The sequence below is a fragment of the Prunus persica genome, chromosome G1 (assembly GCF_000346465.2).
Source record: "Prunus persica cultivar Lovell chromosome G1, Prunus_persica_NCBIv2, whole genome shotgun sequence".
In the NCBI taxonomy this organism is placed as follows: domain Eukaryota; kingdom Viridiplantae; phylum Streptophyta; class Magnoliopsida; order Rosales; family Rosaceae; genus Prunus; species Prunus persica.
Genome location: NC_034009.1, coordinates 13122759 through 13148622, shown reverse-complemented (window position 1 = coordinate 13148622; position 25864 = coordinate 13122759). Strand labels below are relative to the sequence as shown.

General features: G+C 37.2%; 3 protein-coding genes across 3 annotated transcripts; 2 read left to right on the top strand and 1 right to left on the bottom strand.

Annotated features, from left to right (window-relative positions):
• LOC18791152 (putative disease resistance protein RGA1) lies at nucleotides 634–10511 on the top strand. Its single transcript, XM_020562868.1, has 5 exons — nucleotides 634–825; nucleotides 913–2067; nucleotides 6675–8850; nucleotides 8969–9047; nucleotides 9984–10511. Exons 2-3 carry the CDS (start codon nucleotides 934–936, stop codon nucleotides 8688–8690), a joined length of 3150 nt encoding a protein of 1049 aa, XP_020418457.1. The 5' UTR covers nucleotides 634–825; nucleotides 913–933; the 3' UTR covers nucleotides 8691–8850; nucleotides 8969–9047; nucleotides 9984–10511.
• On the top strand, nucleotides 13361–15245 carry LOC18789879 (protein ECERIFERUM 26-like). Its single transcript, XM_007227552.2, has 2 exons — nucleotides 13361–13879; nucleotides 14219–15245. The coding sequence occupies exons 1-2, from the start codon at nucleotides 13454–13456 to the stop codon at nucleotides 15098–15100; spliced, it is 1308 nt and encodes a 435-aa protein (XP_007227614.1). The 5' UTR covers nucleotides 13361–13453; the 3' UTR covers nucleotides 15101–15245.
• On the bottom strand, nucleotides 21249–22970 carry LOC18792343 (chaperone protein dnaJ 20, chloroplastic). Its single transcript, XM_007223380.2, has 2 exons — nucleotides 22306–22970; nucleotides 21249–21719 (listed from the first exon to the last, which is right to left on the bottom strand). The coding sequence occupies exons 1-2, from the start codon at nucleotides 22777–22779 to the stop codon at nucleotides 21570–21572; spliced, it is 624 nt and encodes a 207-aa protein (XP_007223442.1). The 5' UTR covers nucleotides 22780–22970; the 3' UTR covers nucleotides 21249–21569.

Here is a 25864-nt window from a genome sequence, read left to right as displayed (position 1 = left end):
TAAGTAAGCAGAGAGAAAATTCAGTGAGTCACACATATTGTAAACACTATTGTAGTCATATTATTATATAGTGAAAAGTTACTGTTGCTGTTCTCCGAGGACGTAAGCGTAGCCGAACCTCGTTAAATACTGTGTCTCATCTACTTTACGTGCAGCTCAAAATTCGCACATATCCCAGGTTATTTTATAACAAAGACAAGTTTAAAGGAGAGTTGATGCTGACAGAGTTAAAGACTCACGGTCAGATTACTGCATTTTTAAACTAAAAAATAAATAATTCCACGTGTCGCATAACTACTAGGCGGTACACCAGGCTAGTGTACCGGGAACGCAGAAAAATTTCTCAAAAGAGGACAGAGGAAAAGATATTAGTTCATCCTTATTCCATAAGTTTTCGTAATGTTAAGAAAGGAGGAAGCAAAGAATAATAAGGTTTTTTTTTTTTTTTTTTGTCAAAAACGAATAATGTTAAGGTGGACAGTAAGCAAGGCATCCATCCAACTTCCAAGCGATGGTTAACAGAAAGACAAAGAAAAGCACCGAGACAAAAGAAAGATACGAAAGACAAGGATAGCAATAACAACAACAGAGAGAGCTACGAATAATATTGTTGCTTAGAGCTTGGAGCTTGGATCTTGGAGCTTGAAGGGAAAGTGGAAAGTACAAAGAGAGCTGGAGAGTTTTTCTTCATTTGCATTCAATTGCTTTAAGAATAATAGCTAAAGTGCGTGAGCGTTCCTAGGTTGAAATCAAAATTCCAACAAACTCTGCGTGCTATTGCTGTGTTCATCATCTCCTTCTACCTACGACAGAAACTTTGTGCCTGTGCGTCTTCATCCATCTTCAGTCCCTTCTTCTCGTTTCTTAATTAATTAACTAGCATTAATATGATCTGCTGTTTGTCTTGCGCAGGGTTACACAAGAAACTAAGATATGGCTGTAGAATCTGTGCTTACTTTTGCCACCGAGGGAATACTGACGAAGCTGACTTCCCTTGCTGCTCAAGAAATCAGTCTTGCCTGGGGATTCAAAGCTGAACTAAACAGGCTTCGCAAAACACTGTCCACCATTGAAGGTTACTTAGCCGACGTTGCCCAGGGACCACAAGGTCGGAGCAAGTCCGTAGAAGATTGGGTGACGAATCTTAAACGTCTAGCTCAAGATGCAGATGATGTCTTGGATGAATTCAACTATGAACTTCTCCGGCACAAAGTAGAAATCCGAAATCATATGAAGAAAAAGGTACTCAACTTCTTTTCACTCTCCAATCCGGTTGCATTCCGCCTTAAAATTGCACATAAAATTCAGAAGATCAATGCATCCTTGGTGAATCTCAAGAGTGAGGCTCCTATCATTGGACTAGTTTCCAAGAAAACAGATGCAGCCCCTCGAGGAATTAGAGGACGGATACAAACCGACTCACTCCCTGAAAAAGATGGAATCATTGTTGGAAGGGAGGAGGTCGTGTCAGACCTAGTCACAACTTTGACCAACTCCAACAATAATCAAGAAAATCTGTCTGTTATGGCCATTGTGGGAATGGCAGGGCTGGGAAAGACAACTTTGGCCAAGTCAGTGTACAATGATAATTCAGTAATAAAGTATTTTGAAAAAAGGATATGGGTGTGTGTATCTGATCCTTTTAACATCAATGTGATTTTGATCTGCATGTTAGAATCTCTTAACCCATCAAAAGCCACTGTAAGAGAAAATCAAGATGCACTGGTTAAATACCTTGAAGAAGAGTTGAGAGAGAAAAGATACTTGCTGGTACTTGATGATGTTTGGAATGAAGATTCGGAGAAATGGGAAAGTTTGATGACCTATTTGTCAAAGTTGAATTCTGCTCCAGGAAGCAAAATTATTGTCACTACCCGCAGCGGCATAGTTGCATCACTCACAGAAACACTTCCGCGGCCTGAATTGGAACTTCTATCAACGGATGAATGCTGGTCCATATTGAAACATGCAGCTTGCTCAGATGGTAGTTCTGATATACCTCTTGGTTTAGAGAGAATTGGACGGGAAATTGCTAAAAATTGTGAAGGTCTACCATTGATAGCAAAGGTACACATACTATATATTATACATACATATATGTGCTAAAATATGAAAAATATGAGAGAATATTTGTTTGTGGGAATTTTCTGTGTATTCTTCTCCTTGTAGGAGGTCATATTTATAATACAACAAAACCTGAATGGGCAAGTAAACAATAAATTCTTAAATCCATTTACAGTAGGAAATCAGGAATTAAAGTAAATCAATTACAATTATAATAGGAATTCTTGGTGTGTAAGGAAAGTAAGTCAATATCCACAAGTCAAAGTCAATATCCACAAGTCACGCCAACACTCCCCCTCACGTTGGTGCATAGATGTCGCCAATGCCCAACTGATCCAGTGAATTGTGGAATGCTTTATTGGAAATTGCCTTTGTCAAAATATCCGCCAATTGATCCTCGGATTTCACAAAAGGAAACTGAAACACTTTAGCCTCAAGCTTTTATTTGATGAAGTGTCGATCCACCTCAACATGTTTAGTTCGATCATGTTGAACCGGATTCAGTGCAATGGCTATAGCAGCCATGTTGTCACAAAAGAGATTCGTTGTGGATGTAGGTTTATACCCAAGTTCAGTAAGCAACTTTCTTAACCAAAGAAGTTCACAAATTCCTTTAGTCATGCCTCTGAACTCGGCTTCTACACTGGATAAAGCTACTACATTCTGTTTCTTGCTCCTCTATGTCACCAAATTACCTCCCCCGAATGTGAAGTAACCCGATGTGGATTTTCTATCTGTTACATTACCTGCCCAATCTGCATCTGAATAACCATCAATATTTAGATGACCATGCTTTGAGAATATAAGTCCTTTTCCAGGTGCAGACTTCAAATATCTAAGTATCCGAAGAACTGCATTCATGTGGTCTTCACTTGGAGAGTGTATAAATTGACTGACAACGCTCACCACATAAGTAATGTCTGGTCGAGTATGTGACAAATAGATCAATCTTCCCACTAACATTTGGTATCTTTCTTTGTTAGTTGGAACTTGATCTGGATATTCTCCAAGATGATGATTCTGAACAATAGGAGTGTCCGCAGGTTTGCAATCTAGCATTCATGTGTCTGTCAACAAGTCCAAGACATATTTCCTTTGAGAGAGAAATATGCCTTGCTGCGATCGAGCCACCTCAATTCCCAAGAAATACTTGAGTCCACCTAGATCCTTTATCTCAAACTCAGTAGCCAAATAGTCTTGTAGCTGTGATATTTCCTATTTATCATTCCCAGTATTAATCATATCATCAACATAGATTATTAATGTTGTTACCTTCCCTTTCTGATGTTTCAAGAACAGAGTATGATCTGAGTTGCACTGTTTGAAACCATTATTCTTCATTGCCATGGTGAACCGTCCAAACCATGCACGTGGTGACTTTATCAATCCATACAATGCTTTTCGTAACCTGCAAACTGTTCCAGTATGAGTAGTATTATATCCAGGAGGAATGTCCATGTACACCTCCTTCGTGAGTTTGCCATGTAGAAAAGCATTCTTTACATCAAATTAGTGTAGTGGCTAATCCAAATTAGCTGCAAGGGACAATAAGACTCTGACGGTGTTTAACTTTGCAACTGGTGCAAAAAAAATTTCATAGTCTATACCATAGGTCTGTGTGTACCCTTTTGCCACAAGTCTTACCTTGTATCGCTCGATAGATCCATCTGTATTGTGTTTTATAGTAAACATCCATCTACATCCGATAGTCTTTTTTCCTCGTGGTATAGTCTCCAATGTCCAAGTCTGATTTTTCTCAAGAGCTTTCATCTCCTCTTTTATAGCTTGGACCCACTTAGGATCTTTCAATTCTTCAGAGACCTTGGTTGGAATATGGATAGCAGACAACTGATGCACAAAAGCCTTGAGTGGTTCAGACAGCTTCACAGTGGATACATGATTTGCAATTGGATACTTGAATGTCTTGCCAATATCAGGTGAATAACGGTTTGGTGGCTTCCCACGATTTTGCCTGAAAGGTAATTGATATCCAATAGTTTTATCCTCTAAATGCACAAGTCTAGTAGGAGTATTTACCTCAAAGATATTCTCAGGAGATTGGTCTGTTGGTACTGTTGAATGAGAGGGGGGTCTTCATCTTGTTGTTCTGAGTTGTCTGTAAGAGTATGACTCGAATCAAAAACATCTTCGCAAGGGTTAGGCGATCGATCGTTGTTTGGCAGAGAGCATTCGCACATGCCAGACTCGGGATAATCGATTGTTATTGTTTCTTGGCCGAGAGCAATCTTCGTGCATAGATTAATATCCTCGTTTTCCAAGCTGCTCCAATTGAGCTCTTCACTCGATATCTTTATAAAGAGTAGAATTGGATGCTGGGTCATAGAAGAAAATATCTGATTCCAAAAAGGTGACATCCAAAGTGACATAGGTTCGCCGGGTAGGAGGGTGATAACATCGGTAGCCTTTCTAATGAGTGGCATAACCCAAAAAAACACAACGAAGCACACATGGATCCAGTTTGTTTCGTTGATTTTTGTGGAGATGAACGAAGGCCACATAGCCAAAAATACGAGGGGGCAAGCACCAAAACAGAGGGCAGAGGCCAGTGTTGCGCGAGCACTTGTAATTGAGTTTTGAAGTTCAAAACCCCAGATGGCATGCGGTTGATAAGGTGGACAGCAGTGACGACAACATTATCCCAGTGATGACGAGGAACATGGCCAAAAATGAGAAGAGCACGGGCTGTTTCAAGGAGATGACGATTCTTCTGTTCGGCAACACCATTTTGTTGTGGTGTCTGGGGGCAAGTTGTCTCATGAATAATGCCATGTGTCTGGAAGTAAGTCTGAAAATCATGATTAACAAATTCTCCACTGTTGTCAGAGAGAAGAATCTGGATTCTAGCATTGAACTGTGTTTCCATCTGTTTGTGAAATGATTGGAACAGGGAAAACACTTCATTCTTATTTTTCATCAAATAAAGCCATGTCATCCGTGTACAATCATCTATGAATGTGACAAACCAACGAATACCAGAATGAGTAGAAATAGGTGAGGGTCCCCAAACATCAGAATGAATTAAAGCAAAAGGAATAGTACTTTTATTCATACTTAAAGAATAGGATGCTCTATGACTCTTGGCTAGAATGCAAGTGTCACATTTAAAATCTGAGTCCTTAAATACAGAAAACAACTCGGGCAAAAAGTGTCTCATATAACCAAAAGATGGATGCCCCAAACGTCGGTGCCAGAGTCAAATTTGTCGGTGCTTGTCATCAGACGGATGCTTCACACTATGGGCACGTCCCATACTGAAGTCATCCACATAGTACAGCCCCCCTCTTTTAGTAACATGTCCAATGATCTCCTTGGTGAGAATATCCTGTAGTAAACAAAAATTGGGATAAATTAATGCACAACAATTTAGTTGTTCAGTTGCCTGACTCACAGACATTAATTTATTAGACAAAGATGGAACGAGTAGAGTATTAGAAAGGGACAAAAAAGGTGAAAGGGCAACAGTGCCGACCCCTGTCACAGGATAGGTAACTCCATTTGCATTGACAATACTTGTGCGGCGGGGTGTAGTGGTGTGCAAAAAATCATTCGGATCAAAAGTCATATGATCAGTGGCGCCAGAATCAATTATCTAACCAGTAGTATCTCGTAGATCAGAAGTATGAAATGCATAACCACAGTTACCTGAGACATCCAAAAGCGCGGGACTATTAGTAGGATCTACCTGCCGGAACAAGGCTAATGGGGGTTCGGTAGAGACAAGGTCATCGTCTGATTCAAGTTCGGGGTCGTCGTTTGAGTCGAGGTCGAGGTCGTCTTGGTAGGATCCTGATTTAGGATCAATTTCGAGGTCTGAGTCTGCATCTGCATTAGTTGAGCCACCTGGGCACTCAACTCGGCTATGGTTGGTTGAGAAGGAGAGGAGGAAGCAGTGGTGCTACCACCATGAGGATTAGAAGAGTCATCCTCCCCCATGGTGGCGGCTAGGGTTTAGAAACTAGAGTCAGCAATCCTAAGATCGCCGCTCTGACACCATGCTAAAATATGAAAACTATGAGAGAATATTTGTTTGTGGGAATTTTCTGTGTATTCTTCTCCTTGTAGGAGGTCATATTTATAATACAACAAAACCTGAATGGGCAAGTAAACAATAAATTCCTAAATCCATTTACAGTAGGAAATCATGAATTAAAGTAAATCAATTACAATTATAATAGGAATTCTTGATGTGTAAGGAAAGTAAGTCAATATCCGCAAGTCACGCCAACAATATATATTTTTATACAAGCATTGCTTACAACAGGCATTTTTATTTATTTATAATTTTATAGATTGTTGGATGAGTTCTTGGCATTTAGGGATCATATCATGAATGGGTTATTTTGAATTGCATTGATGAATTTTCATGTAGAAAGAAATAACAAGGTCTGAAGGAAGATAGAGAAGATTGTCGATTTTTCTTTTAGTTTCATATCATCATGCTCATTCTCCACAATCTCTTTCTTCACAATCACTTTATTAAATAGAAATTAACAAAGAGGTTCCAGAACACATTCTGAATGACTTTTCTTTAAATTGCTAATTATTTTATCTATTAATTATTTGATAGAAATTCTCTAATCCATTACCAGGTTTTAGGAGGTATTTTGCGCTCTAAAAAGACTCCTGCTGAATGGTCTGAAGTCAAAGACAGTAGAATATGGGACTTACCAAAGGCAGAAGATAGAATCATGTCAGTTTTGAAGTTGAGTTTCGATAATTTGGAATCACCAGCACTGAAGCAATGTTTTTCATATTGCTCAACGTTCATGAAAAATGCCGATATGGAAAGAGATAACTTGATTCAACTTTGGATGGCTCAAGGATTCCTCCATCCTTCTCCTGAAAAAAATAATCTAGACATGGAGGATATAGGTAATGAATATTTTGATATTCTATTCCAAAGCTCCTTATTTCAAAATGCTACAGTGGATGATGATGGCATTGTTGCTGAATGCAAGATGCACGATCTAGTGCACGATCTTGCAGAACGTGTATCCGAAACTGAAAGCATGATGCGAGACTTCCACAATGAAAGAATTCCAGAAGGAAGTAGTGGGAAATTGAGATCACTGTTTTCGAATGCTGAAGCACTACTTGGAAACATGTTGCCATGGTTTAAAGCTTTACGTGTCTTGAAATTATACGACGAAAATATTGAGGAGCTTCCAAGTTCAATCGGAAAGCTAAAACACTTGAGATATCTTGACATTTCCTTTACAGAAATCAAAAGACTTCCAAATTCTATTGGCAAGCTATATAACCTACAGACATTAAGAGCAACAAACTGCGGTCTTAAAGAATTTCCAAAAGCCGTGCAAAACTTGATCAACTTGAGATATGTTTATTGTGACGAAGGAACAAAATTTCCAGCTGGGGTATTAAGGAGATTAACTAGCCTTCGAAAATTAACTTGCTCTTTGATGGGTAGTGAAATTGAGGAGCTGGCTGCCTTGAATCAATTGAAGGGTAAATTGATTATTCGTAATTTGGAAGACGTAAGGAATGGAGATGAGGCAAGTAAAGCTAAATTAGAGGAGAAGAAAAAGGTACGCCACTTTCTATTTAAATGGACGAAAAACAGGTCAACAACCAATAATAATGAAGAGGATGTACTAGAAGGCCTCCAGCCGCATTTTGAGTTGGAAAGGCTAGCGATTCAATTTTTCATAGGTACTAAATTTCCATCATGGATGATTAAGCTTGACAATTTAAAGAAAATTAATCTTAAGGGGTGCAACCGATTTGAAGAAGTCTCAACACTCAGCCATCTGCCTCATCTTACAGGTGTTTGGATTCAAGGATGTAGTGGTCTACAATCTATTCCAGATTTAAATCTCTTCACATCCCTCCGTGAATTGAGCATTGAATCTTGTGAGAGATTAGAAAGTTTGGTGAGCAGTGGGCCCGCCAATGTTGTGGAGGTGCTGAATATAACAGGTTGTAGTGGTCTACAATCTATTCCAGATTTAAACCTCTTCACATCCGTCCATATATTCAACATTGAATCTTGTGATAGATTAGAAAGTTTGGTGAGCAGTGGACCCATCAATGTGGAGTTGCTGCATATAAAAGGTTGTAGTGGTCTACAATCTATTCCAGATTTAAACCTCTTCACATCCGTCCATATATTCAACATTGAATCTTGTGATAGATTAGAAAGTTTGGTGAGCAGTGGGCCCATCAATGTGGAGTTGCTGCATATAAAAGGTTGTAGTGGTCTACAATCTATTCCAGATTTAAACCTCTTCACATCCGTCCATATATTCAACATTGAATCTTGTGATAGATTAGAAAGTTTGGTTAGCAGTGGGCCCATCAATGTGGAGTTGCTGCATATAAAAGGTTGTAGTGGTCTACAATCTATTCCAGATTTAAACCTCTTCACATCCGTCCATATATTCAACATTGAATCTTGTGATAGATTAGAAAGTTTGGTGAGCAGTGGGCCCATCAATGTGGAGTTGCTGAATATAACAGGTTGTAATGGTCTACAATCTATTCCAGATTTAAACCTCTTCACATCCGGTATATTCAACATTAAATCTTGTGAGAGATTAGAAAATTTGGTAGTAATAGCCCACAATGGCCACAATCTCTCTTGTTGAGTTGGAAATAAGCTGCTGTATCTACCTAGTGTCACAGCTATGCAACGCCTCATCAAATTACAAGCCCTAGATATTTGGCAATGTCCCCTTCTGAAGGAAAGATGCACCAAGGATAGCGGCCCAGAATGGCCCAAGATTTCTCACATTCCACATATCGACAGTAATTTCTTCTTTCCTGAAATCAAAATTCCTTTTCATTCTTCACCGTTTGGTTTAACTAGAGTTTATTCATTCTGAAAGGAATAAGACTTGTTTATCCTTTTCCTTTTTCTTGTCAGTTTATGACTAGACAGCAGACAGATTGAGTCTATGTGTACAATGAATTCGTAATAGCTCCAACTTTCACAGTGAAGAAATGTAAGCTTTTCAAACTCCCACTCCCACTTGTCTTCTCTTTTATGGGGAAAGACTTCAAAGGAAGCCGTAAGATGTTTTTTAATTGCTGATTTTATAACGAATTGCTGATATATTAAAAATACTCTGTTAGTGGGAGAGTGAAATTACAATTCAGCTCTAGCATGATTTCTATACTATGTTTGATTAGAATTACAATTATAGGTATTTACCAAGTCTTTCTTAATGGACTGTCGAGTATCATAGGAATCAGGTGAAACAATCTTTTGTTACAATTTATAGATGATAGTTGCAAGCTTTGTACTATGATATGTTGAAAGCTGGAATTTATTTTGTATATTTTTTGCTAAGTTGTTTTGGTGTTATATTTGACCTATATGCAGAGTTAGTTTTTAGGCAAACGTTGTGAATTGATCCTGCATTGCAATGATATACTTATGATTAGTTTGTTTGGTTTGTAATAGGCTAAGACTTTCTTGGGTTTATAGAAGAACAAAATTACATTACATACAAGTGGTGCCCAAGAACGTTTTAAAAGCATAACACAACTTTAAGATTTTCATAGAAAATTTGGTTCCGTTGTGAAAGGCAAATTGATATACCTACTTACATACAGAACAGGGGAGGACAATTCAGCTCTTGCATGATGTTTATACCTGTATGTTTTATTATATATAGTTGCAAAGAAAATATAGGTGTTTATGGTGTACGTAGATAGGCAATGCTTGGTATCTGTTCGAGGTAATATGTGGTCTACGTTGAAGCAATTCTAATTTTTTCTGTCAAACGTAGCGCTTTGCTTATCTTAAGTGGTTTCAATTTCAGTACTCTGTTATACGATTTTCTGGAAATTGACCATGCTGATCCATTTTTATTTTATATACTTATCAGCAAATCGAGTGCTGTCCTTAACCACCAGTATTTGCAATGCCATTGCAGGGTCAGCTTTCCGTCTTATATATCGACACGCTAATGACATTGGTTGGTTTTGAGAACAGAAGGGGAAAGAAAGATGAACCAGAGTCCTTATTAGCAGATGATACTCCGCAATCCTCATGATTAAGCTCATTGGTCGGATCGAGGGCTGAACTTGGTGGACTTCTGTTTTGGCCTCTCCGTCAACCTCTGCCTCGTGCTGGTGGAGTTCTTTGTGAACTGTTTTTCCTATTTGATAGTTGAACATCAGGGTAGGTGGAAAATTCAAAACCCAATGCAGCGCTCTATCTGGAGAGGCAAATATTGAAGGGTGACAAGGTGAATAAGAGAAGACAAAACAGATTCTTTGGATCATCCTATATAGCTGGGTCTTTGGCAAATCTATGACTAAGAAAAGGTGTAATATTCAATAAAATGTCACGTTTAGAATGATTGCTATAGAATTCTTCTTTCATGAATGTAATGTAGCGGATATTATTTGCATCGTAACAACTTAATTGAAACAGAACAAAGAAGAAGGAAATGAAGGAATGCCCTCTCTGTTGCACCATGTAGTTGATGCAAACATGCAGGACTTTTCAGATTTTGTTCCTACATTTTTTAGCATATTCTTTGAATGCTGTGATAACCGTTGACAAATATTAACGTCTTAAGCATCAGTTTCAGTACCAATATTGTTATGACATACCCTGTTCTCTAATGTCGGCATGTGTGTATAACTTTTGTTGGTTTGGCATGTCAACCCATTTCTTGTCTGTAATTGATATAACCTTCAAGTAATTTGAAACATACTGGATTTAATGTGGGATCATGGAGATTTTCTCGATTAGTAGTGTGGGATTTAATTGAATCTTAAAAGTGTTGAACCCTTGTCATTTTTCTTGTTCGATGAGAGTATTTACCAAGAGTATTTACCAAGTCTTTCTTAATGGACTGTCGAGTACCTTCAGTTTATAGATGAAACAATCAAATTGAAACTGTCTATTGGACACCATAGAGTATTTACCAAGTCTTTCTACAGAGCACGAAGAAAACTTGGTGTCCAAGTCTTCCTTAATGGAATTGGGTAAAACAATCTTCTGTTACAATTTATAGATGATAGTTGCAAGCTTTGTACTATGATATGTTGAAAGTTGGAATTTATTTTGTATATTTTTTACTATGTTGTTTTGGTGTTATGTTTGACCTATAGGCAGAGTTGGGATTAAGGTAGAAACTCATGCCTGCATCGTGCCATACACCTTGTTTCCGTCTCAACAAATCTTGCTTTGAAACCTGTGTGGCCCGAATATAGTACTTTTCAACTGTTGGTTTATGGAATCAAGTACTTTTTGCATGAACAAATGTTATGTTTTTCTTTTCTTTTTCTAGAATTGAAAGTGGTATTTTTGTTTTTGCTTTTTGGGGTTTTGAGGAGAGCTGATAGAGTGAGAAGGGCATGGATGAGAGAGGCGAAGTTATGATTTGGATTGAATATGCCTTGGTGCAGGGAAATGTGCTAACTTCTTTTTTTATTGGCAAGGGGAAATTTACTAACTTTCAAAGGTAAATTGGAAAACATTTAAGGGGAGGAACCTACCTTTCGTCCAGGGCTGGAATCTTGCAACTCTGTTTTGCTCGGTCGAATCCCTGGTGGAAAAATCTGTTCTATCATGCATTGTGCTACAAACTGTCATGTTCCTTTCTCTTTGGATTGGAGGGTTTACTAGAGAAGTTGACGAACCTACCTTTCATGTATTGAAAAACTGTGTATTTGTGTTTGTAGTTATGGATATCTGAAGTATCTAGCTGCACATTGGAAACTGTAGAACACCTCAACAAGGAGAGACGCCCGAGTAGCCCAAGATTTCTCATATCCAAGGGTCAATTGTAAGCTTCTTTCTGGGAAAATCTGTAATTTGTTTTGCTTTTATTTTAAGGTGCAATTTTCCGTGATAAAAACGACAAGGAGTTAGTTTTTAGGCAAACATTGTCAATGGATCCTGCATTATTAGTCTGTTTGGTTTGTAATAGGCAAAGACTTTCATGGGTTTATAGAAGAACAAAATTACATTACATACAAGTGGTGCCCAAGAACATTTTAAAAGCATAATACAATTTTAAGATTTTCATGGAAATTAGGTTCAGTTGTGAAAGGTAAATTGATACCTACTTACACACAGAACAGGGGAGGACAATTCAGCTCTTGCATCATGTTTATACCTGTATGTTTTATTATATATAGTTGCAAAGCAAATATAGATGTATATGGTGTCCATAGATAGGCAATGCTTCTTGGTATCTGTTTGAGGTAATATGTGGTCGATGTGGAAGCAATTCTAATTTTTTCTGTCAAATGCCGCGCTTTGAGGTAATAAGGGTGACATTGTGATTCCTAATACTTCATTGTCTTTCTTGACAGTTTGTTCTAATTACGTTATGAATTATTTAAAATACATATGAAATAAGGTGTTTCAAGTATAGAATCGGCGAATATTTCACTTCCAATGTACCGATCCACATAATGTTTCATTTATACTCAATCTTTTATGTATGTGACTACTTGTGTGACAGTATTTGATAGTTCAAAAGTATGCAGAAACTAAAATGACCATGATGACATTTGCTCATTTGGTATACACACTTTGTTGTAGAACGCTATGGATTCAAGAATTATGACATTTGCTCATTTGCCCACTCCTCCCTGCACTGCATCCGTCCCAAAAGTAATGGAGCCTGCTCACGCCCCCCTTGCATCACGCATTTATTTCTGGCAATTAACCAAATACCCCAGCATATATAAACGCAAACAAAACCAATTCGTGTTCAGATAGTGCAGACAGGCATAGCCTAATCCTGAGAAAGTGCGACAAAGAATTAGCAAAAAACACCTTATCCCGTCTAGCAAAATATCACTACACTAGTTAACATTAAAAAGAAAATATCACTACACTAATTAACATATCTATTTAATTATCTAAAAATCTGGTTAAAAAAACAGTGTGGTGTGGACCAATTTTGAACATTCGTCAAAGATTGCAATTTGGAACATTTTCGATAACAAGTTGGAAGAAAGACTTTATGATGGTAAGAATTTTTTTTAATAAAAACGATAGTCTAAACTATAAAGGATAGAAATTTTTCACACAAACACTGCTAGGTTGGGTTGGAATTTGAGACTATTCATTTTCAAATAAGTCCATTCAACAATACTAAATGTAGCTTGTTTTCGCAACCTTGGGCAGGTGAAATTTAATGCAAACTTAGGTGTCTAACTGTTCTTTTGAACGAACCAATTGACATTTCATGAGCAATAAAGACCCATTAACTTTCTCACCTATACCGATAAAAGCCTCACTTGTCAGTCACCCCACCTTCATTTATAAACTCCATGCTGTGCCGCTCTCCCTCAAATTGCCACCTACAAACTTTAGAAAACCAACTCAAACTAATAATTTTAAGACATCCACTTCCTATTTCTCATATCTCAGGCCATGGTCTTGGGTAGCCAAGAAAACTTGGTCTATGGCATTAAGCTTTCATCAGTCGGGCCAGGCCGGATTACCGGGTCGGATGTGGTTCATGACCCGAGTGGCATGGACTTGGCTATGAAGCTCCACTACCTTAGAGGAGTGTACTTTTTTAGTAGCCAAGCAGCCCAAGGGCTAACCATAGTGCGCATGAAAGAAGCTACGTTCACTTGGCTAAATGTACACTACCGGGCATGCGGACGGTTTCGGAGATCCGAATCCGGCCGGCCCTATCTCAAGTGTAACGATTGTGGGGTGAGGTTCCTTGAAGCAAAGTGTGACAAGACGATTGAGGAATGGCTAGAGATGGACTTGTCTCACCAGAAGCTGCTTGCTTCAAACCAAGTCATTGGACCTGAACTATTCTTCTCTCCACTTGTTCTCTTCCAGGTAAAGTTTTACATACATAAAAGAACCCTAAACTTAAGTTGATAACCCAAAAAAAGAGGCAGCAATTTGTTAGAAGCTGTAAAAAAGTCTCTCCCTCTTTTATATGCTTGTTTTGATTGAAGTACATGAAATGATATGATATATAGAATTATTCCTTAGACTTTAATATCTTGCTATTTATAGCAAGCAGGATATATATGATAATATTTGAAGTACTTTAATATCTTGATAAATTAGGCTATTTATAGCAAGCAGGGTTTTATCATTGAGTTGACAACAGAATATTGAAGGTTAATTCCTTAGACTTTTTTGTTTTGGTGTATTATGCTTTCTCTGTAGGTTACTCATTTCAGATGTGGAGGCATATCATTGGGTCTTAGCTGGGCCCACGTGTTGGGAGATGCCTTTGCAGCTTCCGATTTCGTCAACGGCTTGGGGCAAATTATGTCTGCTCTTGAGCCCAATAGGCTACCAAACTATACAACATCAAACAAAAAGTTCCAGAAACTTGAAAACCCACCACCCCCACTCTCCATAAAACAGGTGAACCCAGTTGGTGACCATTGGATAACTCCCATTAACTGTAAAATGGAAACACTTTCATTCCCTATCACTGCCACCCAGCTAAACAACTTGCAATTCAAGATATTGGGTCAAAACCAAATTCATCAAATTCCAATTTTCGAACTCATTTCTGCCATAATTTGGCAATGTGTAGCCAAAGTTAGAGGGTCGGAGCCAAAATTGGTGACAATTTGCAAAAATGACCCAAAAGAGAGGGCAAGAGGGGAAGGCAGCAACAGTCAGATTATAAGCACAGTCAAGGCAGATTTCAGCATTACAGACGCGGATCCAAAAAAGTTGGCAACCTTGCTAGTCAAGCAAGCCGGGAACGAGAGATCCCAAATAGAAGAAGCTATGGAGAATGATAATGGAGTGGCTGATTTTGTTGTGTATGGAGCCAATTTGACGTTTGTGAATTGGGAAGATGCTGATTTCTATGGGTTGGAAGTGAAAGGGCATAAGCCGGTTTACGTGCTTTATAACATACAAGGTGTTGGAGATGAAGGAACTGTTTTATTGCTGCCAGGGCCTAAAGACTTTGGTGTGGGTAGAGGTGAAGGAAGAGTGGTGAATATTATTTTGCCAGAGAAAGAAGTGTTTGGGCTGAAATCTGAGTTGAGAAAGAATGATCTGTTGCTTGAGAATGAGCTTGAATGAGCGCATATGTGCGGTAATTAGAATTTGGTGTGTGTTAAGTGTGATGTGTGGACAATATTTATAGGTAGCTAGATTTCTGTGTAATTGAGAGATGATCAAAGAGTTGAGAAAATATTTATGAAAAATAACTGAGCGTTATGGCTTCTTTTTTTGTTTAGCAAGAGAATTCATTTATAGAACCAAAGACGTACAAAGAGCGGCATTCCTCGTTAAAACCTTCTTAGGACCACTTCATAGGACAAACCCCAAGGGAGGAAAGAGTATCATACATGTTAGAAAAAGTATCACACATGTCATGGACTAACAAGAGAGTCCAATTCAGGCCACTTTGGACTATTAAAATTAAAGAACAAATTAAAAATGAAAACTAACACAAAGACCTCCGACGAGAACCGCAACTAGAGACCAACACAGTAGACCTACATGAGAGCACAGCAGAAATTCCAAATAGTAAACCCACAGGAAAGAACCGCAGCACATCCCAACTATCGAAAGAAGCCTTTTATGAGCAAAATAATAGTCATTTGACACCCACACAAACTACAAGGCATACCATAGCAGAGACCAGGAAAGAACACGGAGGAGGAACACAAACAACAGTAAAAAAAAAACCCCTGAGAAGCACTCCACTTCAACTTAGAACTTAATGAAGAAAACCTTCTATGACCAAGCATAATTCTTCGGTCAACATAGAGTAAAGAAGAGCACCACATCCCAACAACTACCACCATCGTCGTTGTTGCCGCAGCTGTTGAAACAGAGACAAAACATTAGCCACCAGGTATCACAACTCTCCTGAGGAGAGACACAATCCAGCATCACTACTGTCGATGTCGCCGAGACAAAGACAACATCAGTCACCTAGAACACTGCAAAAACAACCAAACAAAACAAATAGACAAATAGACCTAGATCCAAACAGATCTAGAATATCTGAGGAGAAGAAGGGATAAGAGGAAGGGAAGATGAGAGAAAAAGAAGGGGAGATGAGGAGAGGAAGGAGGAAGATGGGCAGAGGGGAGGAGGGGCAGTGGCCACCTCCCCCCCTTAGCTTACTTGCGATTGGTTGTCGGCAAGAAAAAAAGGGACCAAGGTACAGTTAGGGTTTTTTGCCAATTGAGAAGTAATCGTGAAATTACATTTGTTTGGGTTATGGCTTCTTTGTTTCAATGAATCAACAGAGAGGATTGTGATCAATTAGAATTTAATGTTAGTGGTTGATGTTGTTGGAAGCAAACATGTTATTTTTAGAATTTAAATTTTAGCATATATATATATATATATATATATATTCACATCAACCCAGGGATTACTTCAAGACAGCCACCCGCAGGTTCACTTCAAGGCCGCCCACGACTACACACATAATAAGTAGTGATCTTCTTCAGTTCAGAGCACTTAATCATATTGATGACCTATCTACTTGTTGGGCTAGTTGCCTATGTGTGTATCTGCATATCTGACTTCAAAATTTTAATATTTTGCCATCTAACGTCGCTTATTGTCGAGCTAGATGTAAACTCCGTTGCTATTTACATTCTCAGTTTATCATATCACACTGTTCTAATATTTTGTCATTGCTAAAGGACTCGCGAGAAGTGCGCAAAAGATGACACAAGGATGAGAGTTCGTAGAATTGCACTTTTATTTTCATTATATAAGAATTTAAATGGAAGAGAGCAAATCCTCTTAATTATTTGAGTTATAAGTTTCTTCATAGTATTGCGTATTATTATTGATATGATATGCCAAATTTACTTTCTTTCTTTATTTTTTTATTTTGACTTTTTTACAGTAAAATTTTCCTGCAAAATTAAGTGCTATTGGCTGTCATGGTATAATAAATGAGGAGTCAATTTGCTGATGAATGTTTTGCACCACCGCTCATGACTTAATGAGGCCATGCATATGCATGTGATCACCGTCGATTTACGGGCTCTCCTAATTGTGGTCCAAGACAATTAGGACCACTATGAATATTTGATTTGAGTCACGATTTGGGCAATTCATGATTGAGGTCATTTCCTCTATCTTTTTAATTTTGAAGTGAATAATTGGGTAAGGTTTTTTTTTTTTTTTTTTACAATACTTTGGGCCTAATAAAAATATTTATATACTGTTTTTAAAATTTAAAAAAAAAACATAAATATATGTATATATAGGAGTTTCTACAAATTGGGGCCCTCTCAATTCGAGGTCTTAGATGACCTCCTTACCTGCTTGTATTTAGGACCTCCTCAGTGTTACAATCAATAATCCAAGATGATAGATATCTAAATTAGAAACCGTTTGGGACTACTTTTATAACAAGCATTTCTGTTCAAGTGCTTTTACTACAATAACGTAAAAAAATTTGTTAAAATGCTTCCTGTTGAAAGCACCTATGATTCTATGAACAATTTTAAATTATTCTACAAATGAAGTCAAAAAGCGTTTTTTATTATATTTTGGAAGCAAATTCAATCCACTAAACCACTTCCCGACTTCAAATAGTAAACCAAAAACGAATTAAGAAGTACGTAGAGAGAATAATTGCCACCTGGGAATCAGTGGCAGACCGATTAAGGCGCAAGGAGGTGCAACTGCACCTTCTCTCGCCGGAAAAATTATTGTTAGTACTTCAAATTAACCCTTTGCTCAACTGGAGTACAAATTACCTTATTTCCATTTTCAACATTTAAGTAAATATCTTTGTCCTTTTACTTTTATTTATTTTTATATTACTCCATTTACTTAAGTTTACAATGTAAATAAGGAAGTACCTCCGATTTGAGTTCAAATAAAAATACTAGAAAATTAAATTCCCACCAAATCAAAATATGAAAATTCGGTTTTAGTGCAAAATATGATTTATGCTAAAAATGATGGCTTATTAAGTCAATATATACTTCATAATAAAATCTCATAAAATCAAGTTTTCTTATTTGATGTGTAAGGAATAAAAGCCGCTAAAAATTATCTTGAGAAAATGATTATTCCGAAAAACCATTTTTCATTCTTAGTGAATATTGCACCTCCGCTAAAAAACTTCTGAATCCGCCAGTGCTGGGAACAGACTTTAATTTCTCCTATTTTCTGATAGGTGAGAGAGCAACTTGTGGTGGGAACCAAAGGGTCCAGATTAATCAAGGTGATAGGGATCAAGATGAAAGCAACGGCTTCCTCAATTATTTACCATTTGTATTTATTAAAATAAAATAAAATAAACACATTAATTAAGCCCTTATTTCATGTACGCAAAGGATTTTTTGTAGCCTTGTGGTTTGTCCGTTATTTGGGTAAGGCTCTGAGTTCAGCTAGTTTGCTCAACAGTTCGAGTTCCAACAGTTGCAACACCTGGTGGCCAGCGGCAAGCTCAATTCTGCGAGTGAGAATTAGTCGAGGTGCGCGCAAGCTGACCCGAACACCTCATGGTACTTACTAAAAAAAAAAGATTTTTTATGGCCCTGGCCCATGGAATTAACATTTAATGTGAAATTAATGGACTAGCATTATGGTTTTGCAAGGAAGACTCGGGAGATCCAATGCAAATGAAGGAGGCCGCATTAGCAGACTAACTTTTGGTTTTGAGGTTTTCTTTGCATGGGTTGTTTTATGAAACAAATACATGCATTTGCTTCCTAATATACTTCCTGAATACAAGCGAGTTTAAAAGAAAAAGAAATTGAGAGAGAGGAGAGCTTGGAGGAGAGAAAAATGGTGTTTATTGTCGGTGTTTGATCTGATTAGAGATGCATTAATGCATTAATCAGATCAACTAAGAGGGGGCAATTGATCTGATTCTCATTCTTTAGGGTATTTGATGAAGAATTTTATGTGAGACCCACTTATTAAACACGTCTGCTATTTTAGGTGTTTTAATCATTTCCAGTTTATTATTAATTGATTTGAGTATTTATGATATATAGATGGAGTTTCAAGTGATGATAGCTTGGTAGATGAATGTGTTATTACATGATTATGAGAGCTTCCAGTACTGAAGTTGAAGTCCCCAAGGTCATAATTCATTGTGGTTGATCATCATCAAAATTGAAATGTATAGCTAGGTGGCATATGTCTGAAAGAGACTTAATTAGCCACCTAGGAAGAGTCTTTAATTTCTCCCATATTATGATAGGTGAGAGCCCAACTTATGGTTGGATTTATAAACGCCCAAAACCAAGGTGATAGTGATCATGAAAACAACCCTGCTTTATTATTATTATTCTTTTGGAGAAATTACATAATAATATGGTAATATGGTAATATGGTCACATGGTACATCTTGTATATGTGTTATAATATGAGTGAACGACATGATTTATTTTTCTCCTTGTAGAGAATCATATCAATTATCCATTTATATTATAACATGTGTACGAAATGTATCACATAACTGTACTATCGTAATATTCTATAATCTCTTTTTTTTTTTCTTTTTTTTTAAGGAAGGCATTAGAAGATTGGAGTTACACATAAAACCCAAAATTTAAAATTAAAATAAAATATATATTTTTATTATTGATAAGTCAGTGGTGAGATGAGTAGATAACAATAACAGATAACATGGTTGGAAAATCAACTTGAAGACAAAAGACCATCTCACAATCAATATAATGAACTTGTCACTAGTCTTATCCAGTATCCACTTGTTTTTTTGAGGTGAGATTGAGAAGGCATTCCAATTTCCAACTAGGATCAAATTTGCTGGCTTTCATTTTCACTTCATTGATTGGATTTGGGGCTGGCTGTATAAGAATTCATTGCTGATCAAAAAGCCCAGCGTCTAACAATCACATACACAAACAAACAATGAAAAACCCAAACTTCAGACTTTATAGGGCCATGGGACTTTAATTCATGGACTTGCACTATGTTGGCCTTTTTTTTCTTTCTTTTTTTGTTGTTGTTATTGTCAGAATGATAATGCTACCTCATTCATCATTAATTTTGGTTATTGTGATTTTAGTTTTCTCAATTTCGTCACTGTTTTCTCAATGTTTCTCTAATTGGCTTCAAATCACAACCAAAAATTTGCTTAAACTCATGAATGTTACTCAAGGATTGTTCAAAATCATGTATATAGCCTTGAATTTGATTTTCAAACAAGAATAATCTTTGAAACTCAATTTCTCTATCAAATAAACACGAAATTTAAAATTGGAATTAGTTTTAGAAAGCTTATAAGGCGACCTTTCAATCTTCCAACATCATTTCTCTCCAAAACAAATGGATAATTTTTCCTAAATTGCAAATTTGAATTTTTCTAATTAATTACCACTATGACCAAAATTGCTTTACATAATCAAACACGGTGATCAAATTGAGACTATGAACTAATGTACCAAACCCGCAAAAATTAGATGTACCAGAGTTGTGCCCTAAAACCCATGAACTTGTGCCGATTCATATTTTGGTCATTTAATTCGAAAAATTGTTGGAATCTCTCAACTCCACTTTCGTTAGAATTGTTGGTCCTACCTTCGTAATATGTTATATTTTCCGTCAAACTATGGGCAAAATAGTCATTTTAGGAAGTTTTTACTTCTTGGGCATTTTAGGAGTAATGATCCATAACTCATGTCTGATTTACATTTTGGTTCTCCAACTCGAATATTGGCTCTACTAGTACATCACTTTCTCTTGTACCATGGGACCAACCACCACTAGCGTGGAACAAAATGATGGTCCAAATCCCTAAAGCCCCAGCCACTCCCTCCTCCTCCCCTTCTCCCTCGTTCTCAAACTTCACCCCCAAATCCCCAATTTCTTCTGAAAAACCGGCTTGGCTTGCTATAAAGAGAAGAGGGTGGCTTAGATGCACCTGAGCTTTAAGTTCACCAATAATGTCACTCGTCTTACTCTCAAGTTGCCAAGTTGAAGGTTTAATAAATAAAGTTACTCAAGTTGGCAAGTTGCCATCTTTGAAGTTAACTACATAAATATCCGGATTTTCCAATGAAAAGTAGTTGCCTACTTTCTCTCTCTGCAAGTAGAAACATTTTTCCAGCTAATGTAGCAAACACAGTCAAATTGTTCAAGAGTCAAGCAGCCTATAGTTTAATTTTTAACACAGACATTTTTATAGAAATTGTTTTATAAGTGACAGCAATATTATATCCTATTCAAACTCAAGACCAAAATCTGGAACTTTCCTTGCATCAAAACGTTAGCACAAAAACAATCTCCTGCATTTCAGAAGCAATTATTAGACAGATGTTTTATTCCAAGAACAAAAACAAAACTTTATGTACAATATATCTTGCCTATAATTATGTGTTGTCATGGACAGGGATGCAACTTTGCAAGTTTCTAATTTAACCATCCGTCTGATTAGCATATCGAAATACTTTCCTTGCTTAGCAGGGTACATATGGAAGTAACTAAACGGTAGGCTTCAGTTTCCTCTGTCAATGCCAACCGTGACTAAGAAGGTAAGGTAGAGAAGATATACTGGTGTATATATACACAAGAACATCAGAGAACCTATTTATTGTTTTTCGGATGATCCTTCCCTTTGCCGGCGCATTCGAGCTCCCCATGACATATGTTCTCTAGCATTCTTGTTCATGCTTCTTCTCTTCAACCCAGATAGCTGACTTTGCCATCGATTCTTCCAGTCGCCTTTTTCCTCCATTCCCTGAAATTGTAAATTCCAAGTTAAAATTTAATGCAAATGTCATGAATTAGAGAGTCTATATTAGGAATATCATCCAAGAAGATATAACAAAAGCAAACCAAAAGGGTTGAGAAAGGGTTGAGAACTGTACCAAAGACATAACAAAACATCCAAGAAGATACAACTATTTCTTTATTTTTAAAATTTTGAAGCACCTTCCTTCATCATGTATGTCACAAAAGCAAACCAATAATTCAGCAGAGAAAAAGTTGGAGGGAAAAAATACATTTACACAATACCAATTTCAATAAGAATAGAATAAGCCAAAGAAGGAGAATGAAAAAGAAATCATCACATACCCAAAACATACCAGTAAACACAAAGAGAGCACCGAAAGAAAAAGAAGAACAAAAATGAAAATCAACACAGAAAAAGAACTAAAATACTGAAATCCCCAATACCAAAACTCAACACCCAGATAATGAAGCCCATATCGATTCTCTAGAGAAGACAAGTAACAATTCCAATAACAAAACTGAAAACCCAGAAAAGTCCTCCGAAAATTAACACAAAAGTCATCAGAAAATCTAAATACAACCCAAAATACCTCATCATATTGGCATCTCCTTGCAGAGAAAGCAAGGTGAAGACCTCTGGCCATGTCTCGATCATACATAGCTCTCCTTCTCGAATCAGACAAGGTCTCATAAGCCTCCTGAACCCGAATAAACTTCTCCGTATTCTCCTCGACCCGGTCCGGAGGCGATACGTCCGGGTGGTACTTCCGGGCCAGCAGCTTGTACGCCTGCTTGATTTGGGTCACGGATCCGGATTCGGGTATGCCCAGAAGCTCGTAGAAAGTGAGTTCCTTGTGCTCGGCCACCATGACCCCATCGTTGATTGCGGCCTTGGCTTCGAGTCTGAGCGACCCAAATCCGCTCCGGAACGAAAAATCGGGTTTTGCGAAGAGGAAGTTGGGTTTCCGGTCGGGTATGGGTCTTCTGGTGGAGATGGCTGTGTGGGTTGTGGGGATGTAGAAGCAGGAATCGCTTCCTGAGATTGCTAATCCATAGCTTCGCATCTTTCTCTGTTTTTCACTGTTTCTGGTTTAATGGGTTTGCTTGCTCTTCTGCAAATGCTAGCTTTTTCTGTCTTTTTATCTGTCTTTGCTCTTCTGCAAATGTTCAGAAAAAATAAAAATAGTGAAAATGAAAGGGTGAAAGCATGAAGACATTTATATTTGTGGAGCTCATTGAATATTGGGGCTACAGCACAAGGTATATCATATATGTATATAGCTGCTGGCTTTTGATCCAATGGGCAGTTTGGTAGTTTTGTTCTTTGATGTGGGAGGGACAATTTGGTTTTGTAACCTACCAAAAGAAATAGAGAGAGATCAATATTTTTTACTAAAATAAGGAAGTTTCTACTAACCCTTGAGATTTATAATGGCATTCCTTTTACTTCATTCCTTACTATGTAAGTAAAATTTTTTACATTTCTACCAATAGCAATGTGACATGTGTATAAACTTTTCTTTTTGTATTTTTTATGAATTATTTTTGCATATGCGTTAAACTGTGATTCGGAAAAATGAGCAATAGTAGTATCTTTACCAAAAAAAAATCTTGCTCACTGATTTACCACTGTTTAGCAAAAATACTCTTGCACATTGGTTTATCACTTTTTATCAAAAATACTATAGCTCACTGGTTTACTACTTTTTACCCAAAATACTATTGTACACTGATTTATCACTTTTTATCAAAAATACTCTTGCTCGCTAGTTTACCACTTTTACTAAAAATACTCTTGCTCACTGATTTACCCACTTTTTACCAAAAATACTCATGCTCACTAGTTTGAGAAATTATAGAATGATATGGTAATACTATGTCAGCGTATAGTATTCCTACTCAAATACAGTCACGTGTAAATTTTATATTAAAAAATTAATTATTATTTTATAGGTGGACTTTTTACTTTATTAATTCTTAATTTTGAAATAAAATTAGGAAATTTTAGTTCCACCACCAACTTCAACCCACATACACCTTGAAATATTTTCAGACCGGGATCTAGACCCTCAAGAACGAACCCATTTTTAATTATCAAGACACTACTCCATTTCATCATCATCAATACCAGTTTAATCCTCCTCTCTCTAAATCCGCTGTCTACAATTAGTATAAGGGGTGAAGATATTGGAAGGTAGAGGGGTGGCTGTCATAGAAGGTAGTTGGGATTAGGGTTGTTGGGTTGGGAGAGAGGTGATTGTTAGGAAATTTTACTTTTTTATTTTTCTAATTTTATTTCAAAAGTGAAGAATTAAACTAAAAAATCCAGCTCTTAAAAGATAATTAATTTCTTTTCTAAAATAGACACGTGGTTGTATTTGAATGAGAGTATTATACGCTGACGTGGTATTACCGTACCATTCTATAATTTCTCCACTGATTTACCCACTTACCAAATAATAATCTTGGTTTATTTTTGCTACAAACCAAAATTTTAGCTACTTCACACACAATACATAAAAAAAGGAAAAAAAAAATGCATGTTTCTAACATTTTCAAGGTAGTTTTTTTTTTTTTTTTCAAAGTAAAATTCAATGTTTGGAGAGCTAAAGTCAACTTACCAGTCTTCAAGAGAGAGATGAGGTTGCAGTTTTGATGAGGTTAAAGAGGTTGTTAGAGAGAGTTTTTTTTATGTGGCTCACCGTTTTTTTGTTTTTTTGTTTTTTTTTATTTAGAAAAGGCGATAATATTTATTGAATATGGAAAGTAATAAGTACAAAAACCAGGTTATGTCTTCAAGGATTAGGCGAGTGTCTCTACATCAATGGGCTCAGACGTCGGGCTAACAAAATCTTGTGGTTCCTCAAACCAAGAGATGACTGTGCCAATATTCCGGCCAAAGCGTGCAAACCGATCAGCCACCATGTTTGCAGTACGACAAATATGGGTAAAAACTTCTCCAGTGATATGTGGCAACATAATCTTGGTGTCTTCCACTATAGTACAGATAAAATACCGATCTGTAGGAGTAGTCCTCAAACCAAAGACGATCTGGAGAGAATCGCTCTAAAAAAACAAAATTAGTGAAACCCCTTTCCACCACTAACAGTGCACCATCTCTGGCAACTATTGCTCAAAGTTGTGTTGCGAAATAGATGTTGTCTACATGTAATGCCCTTCCTGTAACAAAGTCACCTTCAAAGTCACGTACAACAATGCCCACTCCACCCTTGGTGCTGCCTGTTGCCCAAGAGAAACATTGATCTTTGAACACCCCGACTTCGATTTAGTCCACTTATGGGCCTCCATGAGTGTGTGAGCAGGACCACCCTGTTTGGCATGGACTCGTGCAAAGTTAGACAGTCGAACAACAGCACCATGGTTAATTTTGTCCGAGGACGGGTTCTTGTTGTTCCAAAGCTTGTCATTTCTTACCTCCCAAATTGCCCAACTAGTAGATAGAAAGAGTTCGAAGACAACATGAGGATGATTCTCCGCACATCATAAAAACCAGTCATGTACTCCTTGATCCCGAGATTACGCTCCAGAACCACCCAAAATGGAGCTAGTCCAAACACCACGAGCAAAAAGGAATTCCCGCATAATATGGATAGTAGATTCTATTTCATGTGTGCTACAAAAAAAAAACAAAACAAAACAAAAAAAAAAAGAAAAAAGCAAGAGGTCTCTAGTGCCACCCGTCGTTTTGAGAGAGTAGCTATTTTAGAATTCCAAAACTGTTAAAAAAACTATTGAAGATGTTCTGAGAGTTTCCATAATCTTATTTTCAGTCTTAATTTCTTAAATTCCAAAAGTGCTCTCATGATTAATCAATTTAGCGTATGTGGCGAAAAGTTGTCTTGAATATGATATTAAGGTCTTGATTTACAGCTTGAATCATACCAAAAACAAAAGAAAAAAGCATGAATCATGAATGTCCAGAAAAGATGGAAACAAAATTAAAGTAAATGGTGTGAGCATGAATAAAATAATATATATATGTGGAGTACATTGGTTTGGACATTATATACCAACGGAGCATCTTAATCCAAGGGTGATTTTTTGGTCAAATCTTAATCCAACGGTGATTTGGTGTTTTCATTTTGAGGATTTTGATCAAAGGACAATTTGGTACTTTTGTTTCTTGAC